General features: G+C 54.7%; 1 protein-coding gene across 3 annotated transcripts in view; it reads right to left on the bottom strand.

Annotated features, from left to right (window-relative positions):
* OLFML2B (olfactomedin like 2B) overlaps positions 1 to 17,714 on the bottom strand; it is a 37,104-nt gene extending 19,390 nt beyond the window's left edge. The window contains exons 1-3 of one of the 3 annotated variants that reach the window (XM_058700073.1): positions 17,305 to 17,714; positions 14,640 to 14,903; positions 12,284 to 12,391 (exon numbers count right to left, since the gene is read on the bottom strand). In XM_058700073.1, coding sequence (XP_058556056.1) covers positions 12,284 to 12,391; positions 14,640 to 14,903; positions 17,305 to 17,481 — 549 coding nt within the window. In that variant the 5' untranslated portion in view covers positions 17,482 to 17,714. The remainder of the gene's footprint in view (positions 1 to 12,283; positions 12,392 to 14,639; positions 14,904 to 17,304) is intronic. The other 2 variants (XM_058700072.1, XM_058700074.1) reach the window with 2 other exon arrangements.
* Between the last annotated feature and the right edge of the window lie 206 nt (positions 17,715 to 17,920).

The raw sequence follows: 17,920 nt of genomic DNA, 5'->3' as shown, positions 1-17,920 counted from the left end.
CACCTGGCTCCTTTTCTGTCATTTGCACACGGTCGTCCTTATCCGGCGAGAACTAACACTACAAAAACTTCCACTCATACCTCATACATGTGTACCAGCAGCTCAATGAACAGAAGAAGGGTTTTTAAAGCAATTTTAGAAGAGGTGGCTGAAGACATCTACTTAACCTGCATTTCTAGTGAACACAAACTAACCCCCAGCACTTTGAAAGCATCATTTACATAGAAAACCCACAGGCTGGTTTTAAACTTTCCTATTTACCCATAAAAACAGATTCCCTAAATGACTTCCACCTGGCAAAGGAATGGTGTTCCAGTCCTGGTTCATACCGGAAGGGACCGAAGGTACATCTAAGCCAACCAACACTGGTGAGTACCTCCTGTGTGTCTAAGGAGCAAAGCCTCACGATACCCTGGGGCTCTTGGTCTGGGGGTGCGGGGGAGGTGCCAACTATAACTGGGAAGAAGGTCCGCGTGGCAAGAGGAAGGTGACCGGGCACCAATGGGTTCCGCAGGTAGCAAGTGTGGGGTTCGTGGGGGTCAGAGCAGAGAGGGAAGGGGCACAAAGCAGGGCCCCAGAGGCGGTGACGCAGCATGGGATTTGAACCAGGGATGGGTACCGACAGGCTCAGAGGGGCCCTTCTCCTCTGGTTATTCTGAGGGAGGTTGGTTTACTGCACGGAGACCCAACACTGTCCTGCTCTGGCCTGCATTCTGGTTTGCGTGAGCATCTGAGTTTTTATTTTTTAATTCTTTTTAACGTTTATTCATCTTTGAGAGACAGAGAGAGACAGGGTGCGAGCCGGGGAGGGGCAGAGAGAGAGGAAGACACAGAATCCGAAGCGGGCTCCAGGCTCTGAGCTGTCGGCACAGACGGGTGCCCCGTGAGTTTTCAGATGTGATGTTCTCCTCGGGCCGTGTTTATGACGTGGGTAGAGGAAGCCACCATGTAAAACAGAAGATGCGTTTGCTTTCTGTCTCGGGGACCGTAAAAGCACAGACGTCGACAGGCACAGCCCTGCAGCCTGGCAGGATGCTAAGTCCTAGAGGAAAGCCGCGGTAGCTCCAGTGGGGTGTAGAAGTATCCAGGCCGGCAGTAACCCCCGGCGTCGTGGCTCCCGTGGCTCCCGCGGGGGCTCCCCTGACCAGTCTACTAGGCCCCAGAACCACCGGCCGTGCCATTCTCCTGGCATTTCATCTCACGGCAGATTTCGAGCACTGGAAGGGCTTGATGCGTTCTGTGGGGCTCAGGCTAAGCTCGTGTCTCTAAATGGCAGTTAACTGTGAGAGAGAAAGCCCCTGAGAAAGAAGTCTTCTTTAAGGAATACCCGGAATGAGCAGTCTTACCGGGTGGGCAGTCATTCCCGATAGGTGTTGTCAGGGGCGGTCAAGTGCAATGGTTAAGAGCAGGGGTTCTGGAGGGAACAGTCTGGCTTACGTGTCAATGCTGGTCCCACTTCTTTGATCCTAGACAAATCAAAGTCCCTGAGCTGCAGTGTCCCCAGGGGTAAAATGGAGTAATACTAGGATTTTCCCTACGGATTATTAGGAGTAAATATGTGAATATATATGGAAGTGCATGGGACGCGGTGATTATTTTTGATAGGATGTTACAGCTGGGTGTTCTAGGCCCCTGCGGGATCCCAGAATTCAAGCCCTTCCCAGATGGGGAAACTGAGGCCCAGAGGAACGATGTCGTTTTCCTCAGATGACAGACACAAAAGTGCCAGGGCTGAGCCCAGCACCCAGCCTCCTGGCCCTGGCTTCCGCAGTTCACTTGTGGAACCACTAAGACGGCTGGGGGGAGGGTCCTGGAGCTCAGCCAGTTCTCTGAGCAGTGGGGAGCCCATCAGAGGGGCCTGTGAATGTTGCAGTGTGGTCTCAGGGTTTATGACAGAATATGCATATGCAGAGAAATGCAGAAATGGTGGATTCCCCTAATCCTTGTTACACAAAGCATGTCTCAGGAACCTGTTAGGAGCGCAGTCTGGGGCCCCGCCCGGGCACCTGCGGAATCAGAATCTACGTTTTAACAAGACCCCCAGGCGACGTGCATACACATCAAAGTTTGAGAAGGGCTGTCTTAAATGTTGGAAGCTTGGGGTACATCTGCTGGAAACAGGGCCAAAATGTATGAAAGGGGCTGTTTTACCGGAGCCAAATATTTGGACTCACACATTTCTTTTTTGTTTTTAAAGATTTCATTTTTTAAAAATTTCTTTTACATGTTTATTGATTTTTCAGAGACAGAGACAGAGAGCGTGGGCGGGGAAGGGGCAGAGACAGAGGGAGACACAGAATCCGAAGCAGGCTCCAGGCTCTGAGCTGTCAGCACAGAACGTGACTCAGGGCTCAAACCCACGAATTGTGAGATCATGACCTGAGCCTAAGTTGGACACTTAACCGACTGAGACACCCAAGCACCCCGAAACATTTTATCTGTAAGTAATCTCTACACCCAATGTGGGGCTTGAACTCACAACCCCGAGATTAAGAGTCTCCTGTTCTACCGCGGAGCCAGCCAGGCGCCCCGGGATTCACGCCTTTCTGTACCTCCACGAGCACCTGCTAAGAGCAGCGTCCAGGCATCTCCCCCATGAATTCACATCCTGAGGCAACACGGCCCAGCAGGCTCAGCGGTTCAGAGTGTTACTTCTTCATTAATGCATTAATGTGCTCAGTGCCGGGCACCAAGGGGTCCAGCAGAAGCCGCAAAGCCCAGGATCCTGCTCTGATAAAGACCACCCTCCACTGAGGGGAAGAAAGCAATAAACAAGAAAGCACCAACTAGTGACAAGTGGAAGGCAGGGCGAGGCGACAGAGGTAGCTTCTGACCCCTCATCGAGGTCAATGACTCTGTCTCTAAGGTGGGGGCTGAGGCCCTCGGGCTCCACTCTGGGTGGATCCCGTGGCAGGGCCCGCATAGCCTTACGGCCAAAACAAGATTCCGCCTGATTCCTGAACACCCTGCAAGAGTCCGCATCGGCCTGTGCGCTCACTGGGAGAAAAAGGGGCGGCCCCCCACATTCACCTGCTCCCTAGACCCCGAGGGTTCTAGGTCCCTGGAGGGGCTTTCTTCTCACTGATGTATGAGCCCCCAGTGCCCTTTCTGATTTCAGTGAGGAAGCATTATTTTGGGTTTCGGCACGGGAGGGTTGACGTGGCACGGCCTTGAGCGCCCACGGGAACAACAGAGTTTACTCTCCTGAATCAACAGCCGGCTGGCGGTGACATCACCCCACCGGCCAGCCAGGCCGAGCCAGGCGGTGTCCCCCAGGATGGCACAGCGGCTCCACCTCCTCAGCCACCCGCTGACCCGGCCACCTCCCCCCCTCCCCGGGGGTGCTGGCCCTGCAGGGCTCCCCACGGCCCCCTGAGAGTCTGGCTTCCCCGTGGGGCACTTCTCGGGAAGTACGGGGGGAGGCTGCCCACACAGGGCCCTCTAGACTCAGCCCTGGCAGAAGAGTGAACCCCATGACCTCATGCCTTGGGCTCTTCCCCCGGGACGGCTGCAACCATGACGTCCGTGGCGAGTGCTGCTTGGCTCACGGGCAGCGCTGGCAATGTGGCTGAGGAGGCAGGCAGGGGGTCTACCTGGCAGGGGCCGGCGCACCGCACGGTGGCCGCCAAGGATCCCGGTGCTATGAGGAGGAGGGCGGGGAGGAGGGCGGAACAGCCAGTGGACGGAAGGCTGGCACCAGAGGCCGGGCACAGCCAGGCGCAGCACTTAAAGACCCGAGCAGAGCCAAGGACCCGAGAGGCGCTCGCAGAGCAGGCGGCTCGTGCCGGAGGGACACGCGGTCGGGCACCGGGCACGGGAGGGTGCGAGCCCGGGGCGCGAAGGGGACCAGCGTCCCGTGCTGACTACAGCCAGGTGCGCAGATACCAGAGGAAGGAACCAGGAGAGGGGCTGGGTGTAGGCGAAGTCGGGGGCACAGCTGGCACGCGGTTGGCCAGGGCCATGGGGGGTCTGGTGCAGGTGGGTGGGATGGGGGCAGGGGCCAGGGCCGAGGGGGAGGCTGAGCAAGAACATGAGCTGGACGGCGCAGGGCTCTGGCCGCTCGCTGTGGCCTCATTCCCCCTGCCCGGAACCCTGGACGGCACTGCCGTGAGGCGAGGTGCTGGCTCCGAGGACCAGCCCACACGGCCATCGCCGCCAGAAGGCAGGTGATGGGACCGCTCTGGGAATAAGGACGCTGCCCGCCCCCCCCCCCCCCCAAGCAGGCCTGGTGTGGAGAATGAACCAGGGGCTGCCTGCACGGTGCCAGGCACGGAGTAGGACTCGGTGCGCCCAGTGAAGCTGGAGTGGGACCCCTGCGACCCCAGCAGCAGACGGGCAGCTGGGAAAGGGCAAGTGAGCTAAGGCTCGGTGGGCTGGGCAGGAGGGAAGGGGACGGCCCCGAGGCTGCCGTGTCTTAAAGAGACGCACCAGACACCTGCAGGAGGAGACAGAGCTGGACCGCGGCTGGGCCAAGCCTGGGCCCCAGGTCATGCAGCAGGCACGTGTCCCCACATCCCAAGAGGCCACCTGACCCCGTCGCTCGATGGCTGGGAGTACACAGGGCCCGATACAGAAGGCAAGCCTGAGGGCCCAGACACTGGCCTTCCTTGAGGGGGTGAAGGTGTGGGGGTGACCGGATCCTGGGTGGGGGGGGCCCACTCACGGCTCCTGGTCACTCGCCTGCCCTTCCCCCTCTGAGCCGCCCAGGACACAGCGAGCACCAGGTGGCCTGGGACAGCCGCCCCAGCCGACAGCTGTCTCCAGCCCCTGGTGAAGGAGCTGGTGGGGGAGAGCAGCTAGAAACAGCCGGTGCTCCAGCCGACAGGACCCGGAGCGATCCTGGAGCATGGATGACGGAGCTGGGCAGGCCGCCTGGGTGCAGGGGCCACCTGCTGTCGCCTTCAGTCACTCCCCCCGCCCAGCCCCAGACAGCTGCTGCGCGTCTAGCCCGCATCAGCTGCGGGGCCAAGACCCGGAAACAGAGATGGCTCAGGCCCAGGTTGCCCTGAAAAGTCCAGAGCCTGGAAGGACAGCCAACCAAGCAAAGAACAAGAGGTCCCAGGCCTCTGCTGGTGAATTTGCTTTAGGGGCAACCTCACCCCTTTAAGACAGCCACGGGCTCCTTGCACCTACAAGCTGCTCCCAGGCCAGCAGATGGAGGGCGGGCTCTCACACCTTTAGTCTGGTTAGCCGAAAGAAAACCTTTCTTTCCACAGAGACAAATTCGATTTGAAGTACATACAAGCCCAGGAGACAGAGTATATTCACTCGAACCCATATTCAGATGTAATTGAATTAAATAACATTAAAGCCGAAATTTATCTTAGAAATATTATCTCCAACCCTTTCCCCTTTCACAGATGACAGCACAGTGGTCGGAGAGGGTGGGGGACCCTTCTCTCCAAGAGTAGGAGAGGCAGTACGTGACCAACTGCGAAAGCAGATTTGCTCAGGAAAAACAGTGAATCCTGGGGGTGTCTAGAAGGGCATGGAAGGCAGGCACAGAGGGAAGGCCTGGAAAGAGACAGTTCCCCTAACTCACGGCCAGGCCTGCACAGACGAAAATTACATTTTCCTATTAGTTGATGAAAAGATACATCCCCTCGAGTCAGGAATGCTCCTGATGATCTTGCCTTTCAGACCAGAAACACAAAGGCCACCGAATCCTTTGGTTTGAAGAAGAAGCCTCAGCAAAGCCTGTGCTGGCACATTCTGGGGAGCAGGCCAGTTCTGAGTCTGGTAACTACATCACAGAGTTTTAAATTTTTTTAATGTTTACTTTTGAGAGATAGAGCATGAGCAGGGGAGGAACAGAGAGAGAGGGAGACACAGAATCTGAAGCAGGGTCCAGGCTCTGAGCTGTCAGCACAGAGCCCGACGAGGGGCTCGAACCCACAGACCGCGAGATCATGACCTGAGCCAAAGCCAGATGCTCAACCGACTGAGCCACCCAGGCATCCCATTTTTATTATTTATTTTTTGCATCACAGATTTTAAATCTTACTCGGACACAAAGCTGTCAGGGGAAAAGGCTTCGGAGAACACACAAGGTTCCACGGTGACCATCTGTGCTCACGGACAAGTTTTACAAACCCCGGCAGACGCGTGTGAGGAGAAGAGTCGAGTCACCCTCTCCAGAAGGTGCAGGGCTTCCACAACAGAAAGCACACTCCGGGCAGCTTGCAGGCACGCAGCTGTGTTAAGAGCAGGGGCTGTGCACCCACACATACACGTGGACATATGTATCCACAGTCACACGCATATCCAAGTACTTGGGAGCACTGACAGGTGTCCTGCTGCCACGCGGGGGTGGGGCACTTCTTCACAAAGACCTGCAAGTTGTGTAGGAATGACTTAATCATACTAAAACCCTGATGCTAGAAGAGATTATTTTAATGACCTGTCCCTCTGTCCTTTTCTCCACTTTGATAATCAATCTGCTCCTGGAAGCAGTATTTGGCACTGGGCATAGGACCCCATGACTCTGTCCCGCTGCCTTCAGAATCCATCCCCGGGCCTGGGCAGCCTACGAGGTTTCGGGTCTCCGGGTGCACTCAGAGCTCAGGGCAAAAGTCTTCTCAGGGGAATCACTGTCACTGCCGGGCCTATACGCAATGAACAGGGTTTGCCTTCGGAAGCCACAGATTGTCCTTCTAGACTTCCGATTCCCACCTCTGCTGGCACCTATTCTCTGTGCCCACCCACCCCTGACTCTAATGTAACTCATACTCCTGGATCTCCTTCCCCTTCCCAGCCACTGCCAGGAGAGGGTCAGCCTTACTCTGCCACATCCAAGGTCCTGGACCGCTGACCACTTTGGATGTTACTTCTCCCTGGACCAGTTCTCGAGGAACGCCCGCGGGGTTTCGGGCCTCCACCAGACGAACAGAAAAGATGTGTGGGGGGTTAGGTTTCTGGAATACAGTGAAATGCCCCTGCTCTGCTACACTCTCCAAACTGACGAAAGCTAGAAAGTCTGACCACAGCAGGTGCTGGCGGGGACGTGTGTGGCACTTTCAGTCCCCGCTGGAGGGAACGTAAACTTGAACTACCACTTGGGAACACAGCTTGGCAACCCCCCGCCCTACAGATGAAGATGAGCGTAACTAACGTCCCAGTAGCTCCCTTCCTACTTACACACCACAGAGAAATGCACACGCGTGTGGGCCAGGGACGCAGACAGGGACGTGCATGTACAGGGAGACTCCTGGGCTACCGTGAGTTATAAAACTGCAAACACACCCCGTATCCATCATCAGTACAACAGAGTGATCAACCGTGGTACATTCACACAATAGACTACTACACGGCGATAAAAGTAAATGAACTACAGGACAGAAAACCACGTAGGTAACTATTAAAAACAAAGGGTGCCTGGCTCGCTCAGTGGGTAGAGCATGTAACTCTTGCTATCTGGGTCATGAGTTCGAGCCCCACGCGTGGCGTGGAATTTACTTAAAAACCACTGAAAACAAAATTGAGGGGCGCCTGGCTGGCTTAGTCGGTTAGGCGTCCGACTCCGGCTCAGGTCATGATCTCATGGTTTGTGAGTTCGAGCCCCACGTCCAGGGCTCTCTGCTGTCGGTGTAGATAGAACCTGCTTCAGATCCTCTGTCCCCCTCTCTCCTTGCCCCTCCCCCACTCACATTCTCCCTCTCTCTTGAAAATAAACAAATATATTTAAAAAATAAATGTTTAAAAAAAACAATAAAATAAAATCTTAAAAAAACACACAAATGAGTGAAAGAAGCCTAACACACACGTGTGTGCACACACTGACACACACAATTCTGTAGGGCTCTTTATTTAGAGTTCAAAAACAGACAAAACTAGTATATTTAGGGATGCATCCTTAGGTAATGAAAATGTTTAAAAAAAAACAAGCAAGGAAGATGATTAACATAAAAGTCAGGACAGAGGTTCACTTCAGGGAGGGGGTGTGAGGAGAGGCCATGTGGGGGGCGCTGAGCTTTCCTGAGCTGGGTGGTAGTTACATGGGCATTTGCTTTATAATCTTTTTTTAAGTTTATTTATTAAGTTTATTTATTTTGACAGAGAGAGACAGAGAAAAAGAGAGAAAATGCAAGCAGGGGAGGAGCAGAGAGAGAAAGAGAGAGAGAGAGAGAGAGAGAGAGAGAGGATCCCAAGCAGGTTCTGCACAGACAGTGCAGGGCTCTAACTCACAAACCATGAGACCATGACCTGAGCCGAAATCAAGAGTCAGACGCTCAACCGACTGAGCCTCCAGATGCCCGGCTTTGTAATAATTTAAGCTGTACCCTCACCATGTATGTACTTTTCTATGCGTGTGTTATTTTCACAATTCAGAACAACAGCTTCACCAAAATCGCTCCACGAAGCAGAGCTCTCGGGAGTTGATTTTACCAAAAGGTGAGACTCGAACGGTTTAGATTCGACTTCTCTCTCTTTCCTCTTTCATCTGCAAATGGAGTTTCCATTCCTGCGTCCTCCTACATCCCAGGGGTGGGGATGCACACGTGTGCCCGCTCCCACTGCCAGGCCCTGATCCTACTCTGGGCAAGACGCCCCTTCAATCTGCCCCCTTTGTCCGGTCTGACCTCCGAAGCACTCCCCTTGGGCTTCCAGAATATCCAAAGACCAGGAGCAGGAATGTACTTCCATTCCTCCCGCAGAGCCCGGCTGCAGAAGGAGTGTTTTCCCCATTTACCCAACACCGTGCCTCTCCACCGACTGCAGACAGTCAGCCAGCGCCAGCCGGGAGATGAGAGGCTGGATGTCATGCCGGGAGACGGTGCTCTGCTCCGTGGGCCCAGGGCCCAGACCCATCTGTGACAACTGCCATGCCACAGCACCCTGCAGCCTTGGACTGCCTGCTGTGCGGAACCTCTCACTCCTGCTAATCCTATTTAACAGGAATTCTGGGACACAGCCACAGTTCTGCCTAGAAGTTCCCTTGGAAGAGCTATTGTTTTCAGCTCCGGTTAGGAAAAACTGATGCTTCCAGGGCAGATAGCAATGATTCAAAGCAACTTACGGGGCTGATTAGAAAGAGCCCCAGCCCAGGAGCCAGAAGGCCTGAGCTCCTGCCTACGTTTCCCTAGCACTTTCCACAGGCCTCACATCCTGCCCAGCTCACAGGGACAAATGTACGGAATGTATACGGGGTGGTTTAAAAACCATAATTGCTATATAAATATAGGGGATTATTATTATTAATACGAAGGGCCAGTTTTTGCTACTAAACATACCATGGTTTTAAAAAAGAGATCACTCTCAAAAAAAAAAGAAAGAAAAGAAAAAGAAAAAGGAAAAGAGAGCACTCTCAAAAAAAAAAAGAAAGAAAGAAAAGAAAAAGGAAGAGATCACTCTCAAAAAAAAAAGAAAAGAAAAAGGAAAAGAGATCACTCTCAAAAAAAAAAAAGAAAGAAAGAAAAGAAAAAGGAAAAGAGATCACTCTCAAAAAAAAAAGAAAGAAAGAAAAGAAAAAGGAAAAGAGATCACTCTCAAAAAAAAAGAAAGAAAGAAAAGAAAAAGGAAAAGAGATCACTCTCAAAAAAAAAAGAAAGAAAAGAAAAAGGAAAAGAGATCACTCTCAAAAAAAAAAGAAAGAAAGAAAAGAAAAAGGAAAAGAGATCACTCTCAAAAAAAAAAGAAAGAAAGAAAAGAAAAAGGAAAAGAGATCACTCTCAAAAAAAAAAAGAAAGAAAAGAAAAAGGAAAAGAGATCACTCTCAAAAAAAAAAGAAAGAAAAGAAAAAGGAAAAGAGATCACTCTCAAAAAAAAAGAAAGAAAGAAAAGAAAAAGGAAAAGAGATCACTCTCAAAAAAAAAAGAAAGAAAAGAAAAAGGAAAAGAGATCACTCTCAAAAAAAAAAAGAAAGAAAGAAAAGAAAAAGGAAAAGAGATCACTCTTGCTGAAAGAACTAGGATCAATTTTGGCAAAACTCCAGTTATTGTGGACTGCACCAAACACCCACTAAATCCACTCCCCTCCTGTGCCGGCAGTAAGGGCTCAGCTGCTAACAGGCTGCAAACAGACCACAGCCCTTGAACCAAGCTCTCGGAGGCCCAGCGCCTGACTCTGGCCTCACAAGCACTGTGCTCTCCCCCCGGAGCTGTCTTTCCCAGGCTCCAGGCTGTTCTGCAGACAGAATGAAAACCGGGTGAAAGCGGAAGCGGCTGCCGGCCCTGTTCTATTAAAAAAAAAAAAAAAAAAAAAAAAAGCAACCCTCTTTTAGAAAGGGCATTGCACATTTGGATGGTGCTGGATGCCAAGGGTTAAAGAACTTTCCAATTTCCAAGGACGACTTGGGTCCTGGTTTAACTTCTTTTGAGCCCATTTGAAAGAATCAGGAGAAAGAATCCCAAGCCCGCACGAAGCCCTTCGATAGAAGGGTGGCGTTGACCATTCCCAGTCTCTCCACGCCAGCCGCCAATGCTGGGGACAGAGAGAGTGAAGGTGAGGCCAGCTTCTCTTGGGAAGTGCCCTCAGCAAGAGTGGGTTGATGTGGTCCCGTTGGCCGCCTCGAACTGTCTGTGAAGCTCAGGCTCCAGGGCCCCGACGCTTCTCATCAGACCTGGTAACTGAAAGGCTGGGGACCCACCAAGCCTCCCAGGGCTGGTGGCCATGGTCAGAAAACGCTCATCACAGCACAGGGGGAGTCAAGCCTAAAGACGGGCGGACAAGGAAGTGGCGTTCGCTTTCCGGGAACACTGGGGTGTAAGGAAGGGGCTGAAACCAACCTTCGCAAGGGCAACGTTTCATCACCCGCATCCCAGCGACTCGGACACAGCAGCAGAGAGATGCTGCCCCCACTCACTCCCTGGCCATACCCCAAGCGCCTTGTTTTGCTTAACCATTTCAAAGTGTTTCCAAGATGATTAGCTCACTTTTTTATCCCCTGAGCAATCATGCAAGGTACGTAGGGCACCTCTCCCACTTTACAGATGGGGAAGGTGAGACACAGCCGCTTGGGAGCAGCCAACAGAGAGGCGTCCGCTCCGTCCTGACTCCCAGCCCAGCGAGCGCTCTTTCTGCCAAACTGGAGAGTCTTACCTTTCTCACATCCTGCGGCTGCTCTTCAGCCATCATGGAACCCCAGCTCCTCCATGAGAGCCCACCCCCAGAGCCCACTTTTCATGAGGAATATTGGTCTATTAATCATTCCGTTATTAAACTTGCCATTTACGGTAACATTCTAAAGATTGAACAGACCTAATTTTTTGAGTCACCGTTTCAGGTATCAGTTCAAGACGTGGATGCCAGTCAATGACACCTATGTAAGCTCCCGACCAAGAAGGGTGAGTGGGGAATGTCCCTTTTCTGGTGATTAAATGACTTATCTACGTGTTAGAGCATTATAGCAATGGAATGGTGTCCGGGTTACTGTGGCGTGTGAGGATTTCTCTCTCGCACCCCGACCCACACACCACCCCCTGAAAACCATGGTGCCAGCCACACATCTCCCTGGAGCCCGGTCATAACCATGTGATGCCTGTCTGTGGAAATGACACTATCAGTCCGTTCTCCCAGGGGGTGAAGAGCCTGAATGTTTTCCAGTGGGGAATATCATGCATCAGCAACCGTTTTCACGTCTTTTTCCTCTAACGTGAACCGGAGATGCGTTACCACACAAATGCACACACACGTACAGAGACAGAAAGCAGAACGACTAAAATGACAAAGCAAAACCGGAAGAAGAAATGAACAAGCATGCACCCAGAAGGGAGATGCCGCCATCTTAAAACCGGAAGTGAGAGGCTTACCGTACTTTTACGTTTCATTTAGCTCTGAGTTCCCTGGAAGTCAAGGTAAAAACAGAAATACGATGGAGACACCTGGATGGCTCCATGGGTTAAGCATCTGGCTCTTGATGTGCGCTCAGGTCATGATCTCATGGTTCGTGAGTTCGAGCCCTGTGTGGGACTCTGCACTCACAGCATGGGGCCTGCTTGGGATTCTTTCTCTCTCTGCCCCTCCCCCTCTTGAGCACACATACGCACACACACACTCTCTCTCTCAAAATAAATAAACTTTAAAAAAAAAAAAAAAGAAATACATTGATTATATGGTTCTTGTGTGTGAAAAAAGAAGGTATTTACATTTATATTTCATCAATTCTTTGTCACCCACGATTTGGCATGAGTTTGAATGGGTGTTTTATGTATATGTTTTCTTCCCAAAGCACAGGATAGGTGAAGTCTAGTCAGGATACATGCTTTCTGAAAAAATATTGTGGGAAGTTGGATATGCTTTCGGGCCTGATGGAGAGAAAGATACGGAAACCCAGAATCTTCCTTACCTCCTCCAGTTTATCCATCCGTCCAACCAGTTTGGTAGTGACAGAATGCAGCTTCAGGAGATCCAGACCATAGAAGGCTCCTTCCAGCATGTCTATGATGGTGGAAAGCTATGGAACATGAGTAGCAGGTTAGTCGAGGGCTGGGGTGTGACACCCAAGATGAGACTTTTCCTGTCAGACCCCCAAGCTGGAGGCTCAACAGAGACGCCACTGGCCAGGAACAGAGAGGGGGGCTCTTGGAAACTGGCGTTTTGTAGGTGGGAAGTATTGTGCCCCCTGGAATACTCAGATAAGAAAATGGAAGAATCCAGGGGTGCCTGGGTGGCTCAGTCGGTTAAGCGTCCGACTGCAGATCAGGTCATGATCTCGGGGTTTGTGAGTTCGAGCCCCGCGTCGGGCTCTGTGCTGACAGCTCAGACCCTGGGGCCTGCTTCGGATTCTGTGTCTCCCTCTCTCTCTGCCCCTCCCCTGCTCATGCTCTGTTTCACTCTGTCTCAAAAATAAATAAAAACATTTAAAAAAATTAAAAAAAAAAAAAAGAATCCTAGAAGAACAAGTGAAACTGAAGTCTACACATCTTCACCCAATCGCTTAGACCCCTCTTCTTCTCTTAGGTGTATGCCTGCTTGTCTTTCCTCTTAGACGCTGAGCTCCTTGCAAGTGGTGCCCATCTTTGTTTCCCCAAGATCTCTAGCACAGCACCTGGCCCACAAGAGGTGATCTGTAAATACTCAACAAAGTGGCTCATAAACTTCGATGCCTTGAGGATGTGCTCCTGAAATACCCAACCTCGTTGTCTACCCTGGAAGATACCAACAGTTTTCCCTCAGCACTAAAACTAAACTAACCACGGGGTAAAAGAGGCCCCATGACCCATCTCTGCGATAGCATGTCATCGTAGGGTGCGAGCCTTCTCAGTGCTTTTAATGCTGTCCTTCCCGCCAGTACTCTGGGAGGACGGTGGCCGAATATCTGGTGATATCCAGGTCACCCAGAGCGCAGGCAAAGGGGCAGATGAGAGATGCTTGAACTGGGCCTCCCTGCCGAGGACCAGTCCCTGGAAGAATCTGCCGGACACCCTTCTGCGATTTCTGTTCCCCACCCGTCTCCCAGCCTTGTTGGTAGATGAAGAATTCCATGTCATGAGACACTTGTGTTCAGAAGCCCTCCTTCCTCCCCACCAGAGGAAAGCAGCTGAACCGTGGGTGAGAGCCGCAAAAGGCATCTTGTTGGCACGCACTGGGATGATTTTCTGAGTGGCTCCCAATAGAAAATTTTGCCTGCTGCTGTTCCAGAAGCCCCCAGGAGTCCAATCCTGTAACTGGGTGGTTCAGAAAGCGGCTTGATGGTGGGGCTCTGAGGCACACTGGATCCCGGGGCAGGATGTTAAAGCACTGTCCTGCTAACCCCCGCTCTGCAAGAAGGGCATCCGTGACCGCCAGCTACCGAGCGCATACCAGGCACGGGCACAGAGGCAGCTCTTCACGTTGGTCATTCACGAACAGGACGCGTGTCTACTGACCCTGACTGCGTATCAGGCACCGTGCCAAGTACTCCGTAGGGTCACCCATCGGTTCCCAAAGCAACCCCCAAAGCAGACGTTGTTATCCCCACTTGCTACTCAAGGAGACCAAGGTCGGGCAAGGCAGTTAGGCACCTTGAGTAGGATTACACGGCAAAGAATAGCGGAGCAACAATCTGAACCCAAGTCTGTGTGACTGCAAAACCAGGCCCAGGCCACCGCTCCCCCCTGCCGCCCCCCACTGCAATGAAGCGGGGAGGGCAGAGATCGGACAAAGTCCTCAGCCCACCCCTGCAGCAGCCTCAGGCAGGCCTGAGCTTCCCCCCCCCCCCACCCCCCCCCCCCCCCGCCGCCGCCCAGGATCACGGTCTGATGCCGACCCACAGCTGGCCCCAGGCCCCTCCTACCCTGGGTCACCCCGGCCCGCGGGCTGAGGACTGACGGGCTCGCCCCTCCGTGTCTCTCGCCTCTTTAGGGTGCGTGCTGGGCTGACAGTAAATCGTGGCAACAGCTCTCCGGGAGAAGAACACTGAGTTCTTCTGGCCCCCGGGCCTGGCAGTGGCTCCCAGGCCCAGCCTCCCTGGCTCCATAGGGAGAGGCAGGCACACTTTGCTGTCAGCATCCCCTTTAGACATCCAGATTGCGAACGGCCGCTTTGTCACATGACCAGCCTTGGACACACACAGTACTCCAGATGCCAGGGCCTGACCTTTACAGGCTAAGACACGTCCCATTTACTCAAAGGCCTTACAATCCCTGCAACAGCTTCTGCCAGAGGCCTGGGTCCCGAAGGCGTCCTCCCACCCCTGGCCTCGCCCCCACACCAGGTCCTACCTTCAAGTCCCGGCTGTCTGCCGCCCGCAGCTTCTGGAGCCGAAAGTCTCCCTCACAGGGATTGAGGGCCGACGGGGGTGCGACACAGGCACATTTGCAGGACGAGCCCGAGGTGATGGTTTCCACGGTGTAGAAGTCTTCCTTCCTGGAGGTCCCCTCGTTGACCCTCTGGCAGGCGTCTCGGCCCAGGGGTCTCACCACGCACTTGCACTGACAGTCTGAGCCCTCAGACACAGCCTTGACCTTGTCATAGTCTCCCAGCAACTAGACAACAGAGATAAAGCAAGAAAGGGCTGGGTGTGCAAATACAGGTGCCTCTCAGCCCAGCACCTAGGAAGGCTCTCCATTCACCCTGTTGAATGTCCTGCACTAGCCCAAGACCTCAGACAAGTCTGAACTGCGGAGAGAAGAGGTCATCAGAACACAATTTGCTGACTCTGAAATTTCCTTGAAGGCACAAGGAGTTCAGCTCTCTTCATTTGCCTTGGAAAGCTGTGTGCTTCTCAGGGGGCCTTAGCCTTTCATCGTTTCAAGGAAAAAAACAAACGAGCCCCATCATTCTTCCAACGGCCCTTGCCTTAGCGGACATCCAGATTTAGATTAAAAAAGAAAAAGGAGAAGGGGCTAAAGGGAGGATTGGAAAGCTGATACTCCAATCTGAAGGCTACTTGCTTTGATCCTTGTTCACTCAGTGACCACATACTGAATGCCCATTCGGGGCTGTGCCAGGTAAACAGACGGGCCAGAGAGCCCACCCGCGTGGGAGCTCTCCGTGCGGGAGGCACACAGACCACAGCCATGCCAGGTAAAGGGTGGTAAGTGCCCTGACGTGATGATGCAGGGCAGTCGGGGGAAGGGGGCGCTCAACCTGGAGAGAGGGGCTCCGGCCAAGCATCAGAGGAGACTTCCTGGAGGAAGTGGTATGTGATCTGGCCCTCGAAAGACGGCTTCAGTTTGGAAAAAGAGAGGCTGAGTGAGGTTTACGCAGCCTAGGGATTCACTTGGCTCCTTGAACAGCTTCTGAACCCAAACCCTAGGCCAAAGCCAGGAGAGCAAACTGGCAACGGTTGCTGCTTCTACGATGCTAAACATTTCCTTCTGAGCCCTGGCCCCTGCCAGCCTCCCCAGGATGGAAATCACACAGCAGCAGCAGCAGCAACAGCAGCAGGCTTTCTGGAGCCACCATTCTGGGCACTTGCTCGGGGTGGGGGGGTGGGGGGGGAAGCCTCCTTCCTCCTCTGCACAGATCCCGCATCCCCAAAGCCACGGCGCCCCCCAAAGCCTTTCTAAGCACCGGGAAGGGTTCCCTTCACTTGCCTAATGACCTCGGCAGGCAGGCACAGACCTAGCTGGAGTGGAAATGTTCCTGGGATGCTGTCGGGGGTGGGGGGGGGCGGGCGGGGAGAAGGCTTGTAATGTTTTTCTTGCAAAGGCTGGGTTTCTTCTAACACTAATATTTGCTTTAGAGCTGTTGTCAAATACAGAATGGCGCAGCGGGCTAAGGGGTAGCAGTGCAGGGTGACTGAAGCGGCCGGTCCTCAGGGGCTGACAGTAAATTGTGGCTGTCTGCTGAGACTCTGCCTAGATTCCTGCCGGAGCCCGCGCTAAGGCCCCGGGTGGATTCCTTCCTTTCAGACTCCGGGTTCAAGAACACTTGTGGATGGTCCTCCAGAGCCCCAACATGAAGGGTTTTCATGTCCTTTCGGTTTAGGGGACAATGAGAGGTTATGGGTGGCTCTAGGGATAGATAGCAGCCTAACTTCCCGAGGAAGGGGAACTGATTGTTCTTCCCCTGGGAAGGAGACAGGACCCAGAGCAAAGGCTTCTCCAGATGCAGGCAGCACTGAAGGCACCAGATGCAGCCATCCCTCTTCTTTAGGATGACGGCAACTCCCACCACACGTCATCATGCTGAACGGAACACTCCAGAGAACCGTCCCTTCCAGTCACCTGGGCTGCAGATTGTCAGAAGACCTGGCTCTACCCACCTGGAGCTACAGCCGGGGAACCAGGGCGTGTGTGACCATCGAGTCAGATAAAGCGAGCCAAGTACTTTGTAAAGGGGCACTTGACGAGGCCGGTCCCTATCAGCTGTCCCTCACCCCCCACTGACCACGCGCCAGAGGTGAGTGGGTCTGCATTTCCACCCTGCCTTCACCAACACACGGGGTCTCGTCCGCCAGCCCCTCTGCGCGGGGCCACCTGCCACGCGTCACACCTGCAGCTGCTGCTGGGTCTCGACCCCGCTTCTCCCTGGTGGGTGTCTCACTCCGGGCCCGTCAAGTGCCTTCCCCCTGGGGCAGCCGTCCGCCCGCCCCAGTCCAGCGTGCCCGCCTGTTGTCACATTCCAATTCCCACGAACAGCCACACAGGCAAGACACGACCACACTTTCGCAGAAACTAGGTCTGGATTATTATTATCCGTTACGTCCCTCTTTCCAGGGAGCTGCACGGAGTCTTCCCTTCCTTCTCTCCTTTCTCCCGATCCGGTGACCTTGAAGTACCCGTCCCGTCCCCCGAGAAACGCAGCGAGGAGGGCACCGCGCACGCCCCTCCCTCCGGGAACGGGGCGCAGCGGCCGGCCGCACGCCAGCGACGACGGCCACCTCCGGTCCCCCCCCCACCCAGCGCCCCGGCCGGGGGGTGGCCAGGGCCCGCCGCCTACCTGCGACAAAACGTTCTCCTGGTTGTCCGCCTCGTTCTGCAGGGTCTCGTCCTCCGTGGGCGCCACCGTCGGCGCGTCCGGCGGCTCGCTCGTGCCGGCGGGGGTCACGCTGGCCCCCCACTGGGCCCGGGCCACCACCAGAGCGCCGCAGACGACCAGCAGCAGGGGCTTGGCCATGAGGGACGCGGGCAGAGGGGCTGCGCCCGTGGGAGAGCGGCGGGCTCGGGCTGCGGGCTGGCACTGAGGCGGAGGGCGGCGCGGCCGCGGCCCGGGAGTGGCCGCTCAGAGCGCCTGCTGACGCTGGGCGCGGCTGAGCGCGGCGGGAGGGTGCGCCCCCGAGCCCCGGCGCATGTCCTCCCCGGCGCGAGCGGCCGCGACTGTGCGGCCCCGGCCGAGAGCCGGGCGCGGGGCGGGGGCGCGGGGCGGGGGGGGGGGGGAGAGGGGGCGGGGGGCGGCGGCGCCGGGAGCGAGCGCGGCGTCCGCCCGGGGGCTCAGGTGGCAGGCGGGGCGCCGGGCGCGCGGGGCGCCGGGGGGCGGGGCGGCGCGGAGGGAGGGAGGGGGAGAGGGCGGGGGCGGGGCCTCCATTGTGCGCGCGGCCCGCCCCTCCCGGCCCCGC

Source organism: Neofelis nebulosa, chromosome 15, assembly GCF_028018385.1.
Source record: "Neofelis nebulosa isolate mNeoNeb1 chromosome 15, mNeoNeb1.pri, whole genome shotgun sequence".
NCBI classification, from domain to species: Eukaryota; Metazoa; Chordata; class Mammalia; order Carnivora; family Felidae; genus Neofelis; species Neofelis nebulosa.
This window is presented reverse-complemented; position numbering and strand designations above follow the sequence as displayed.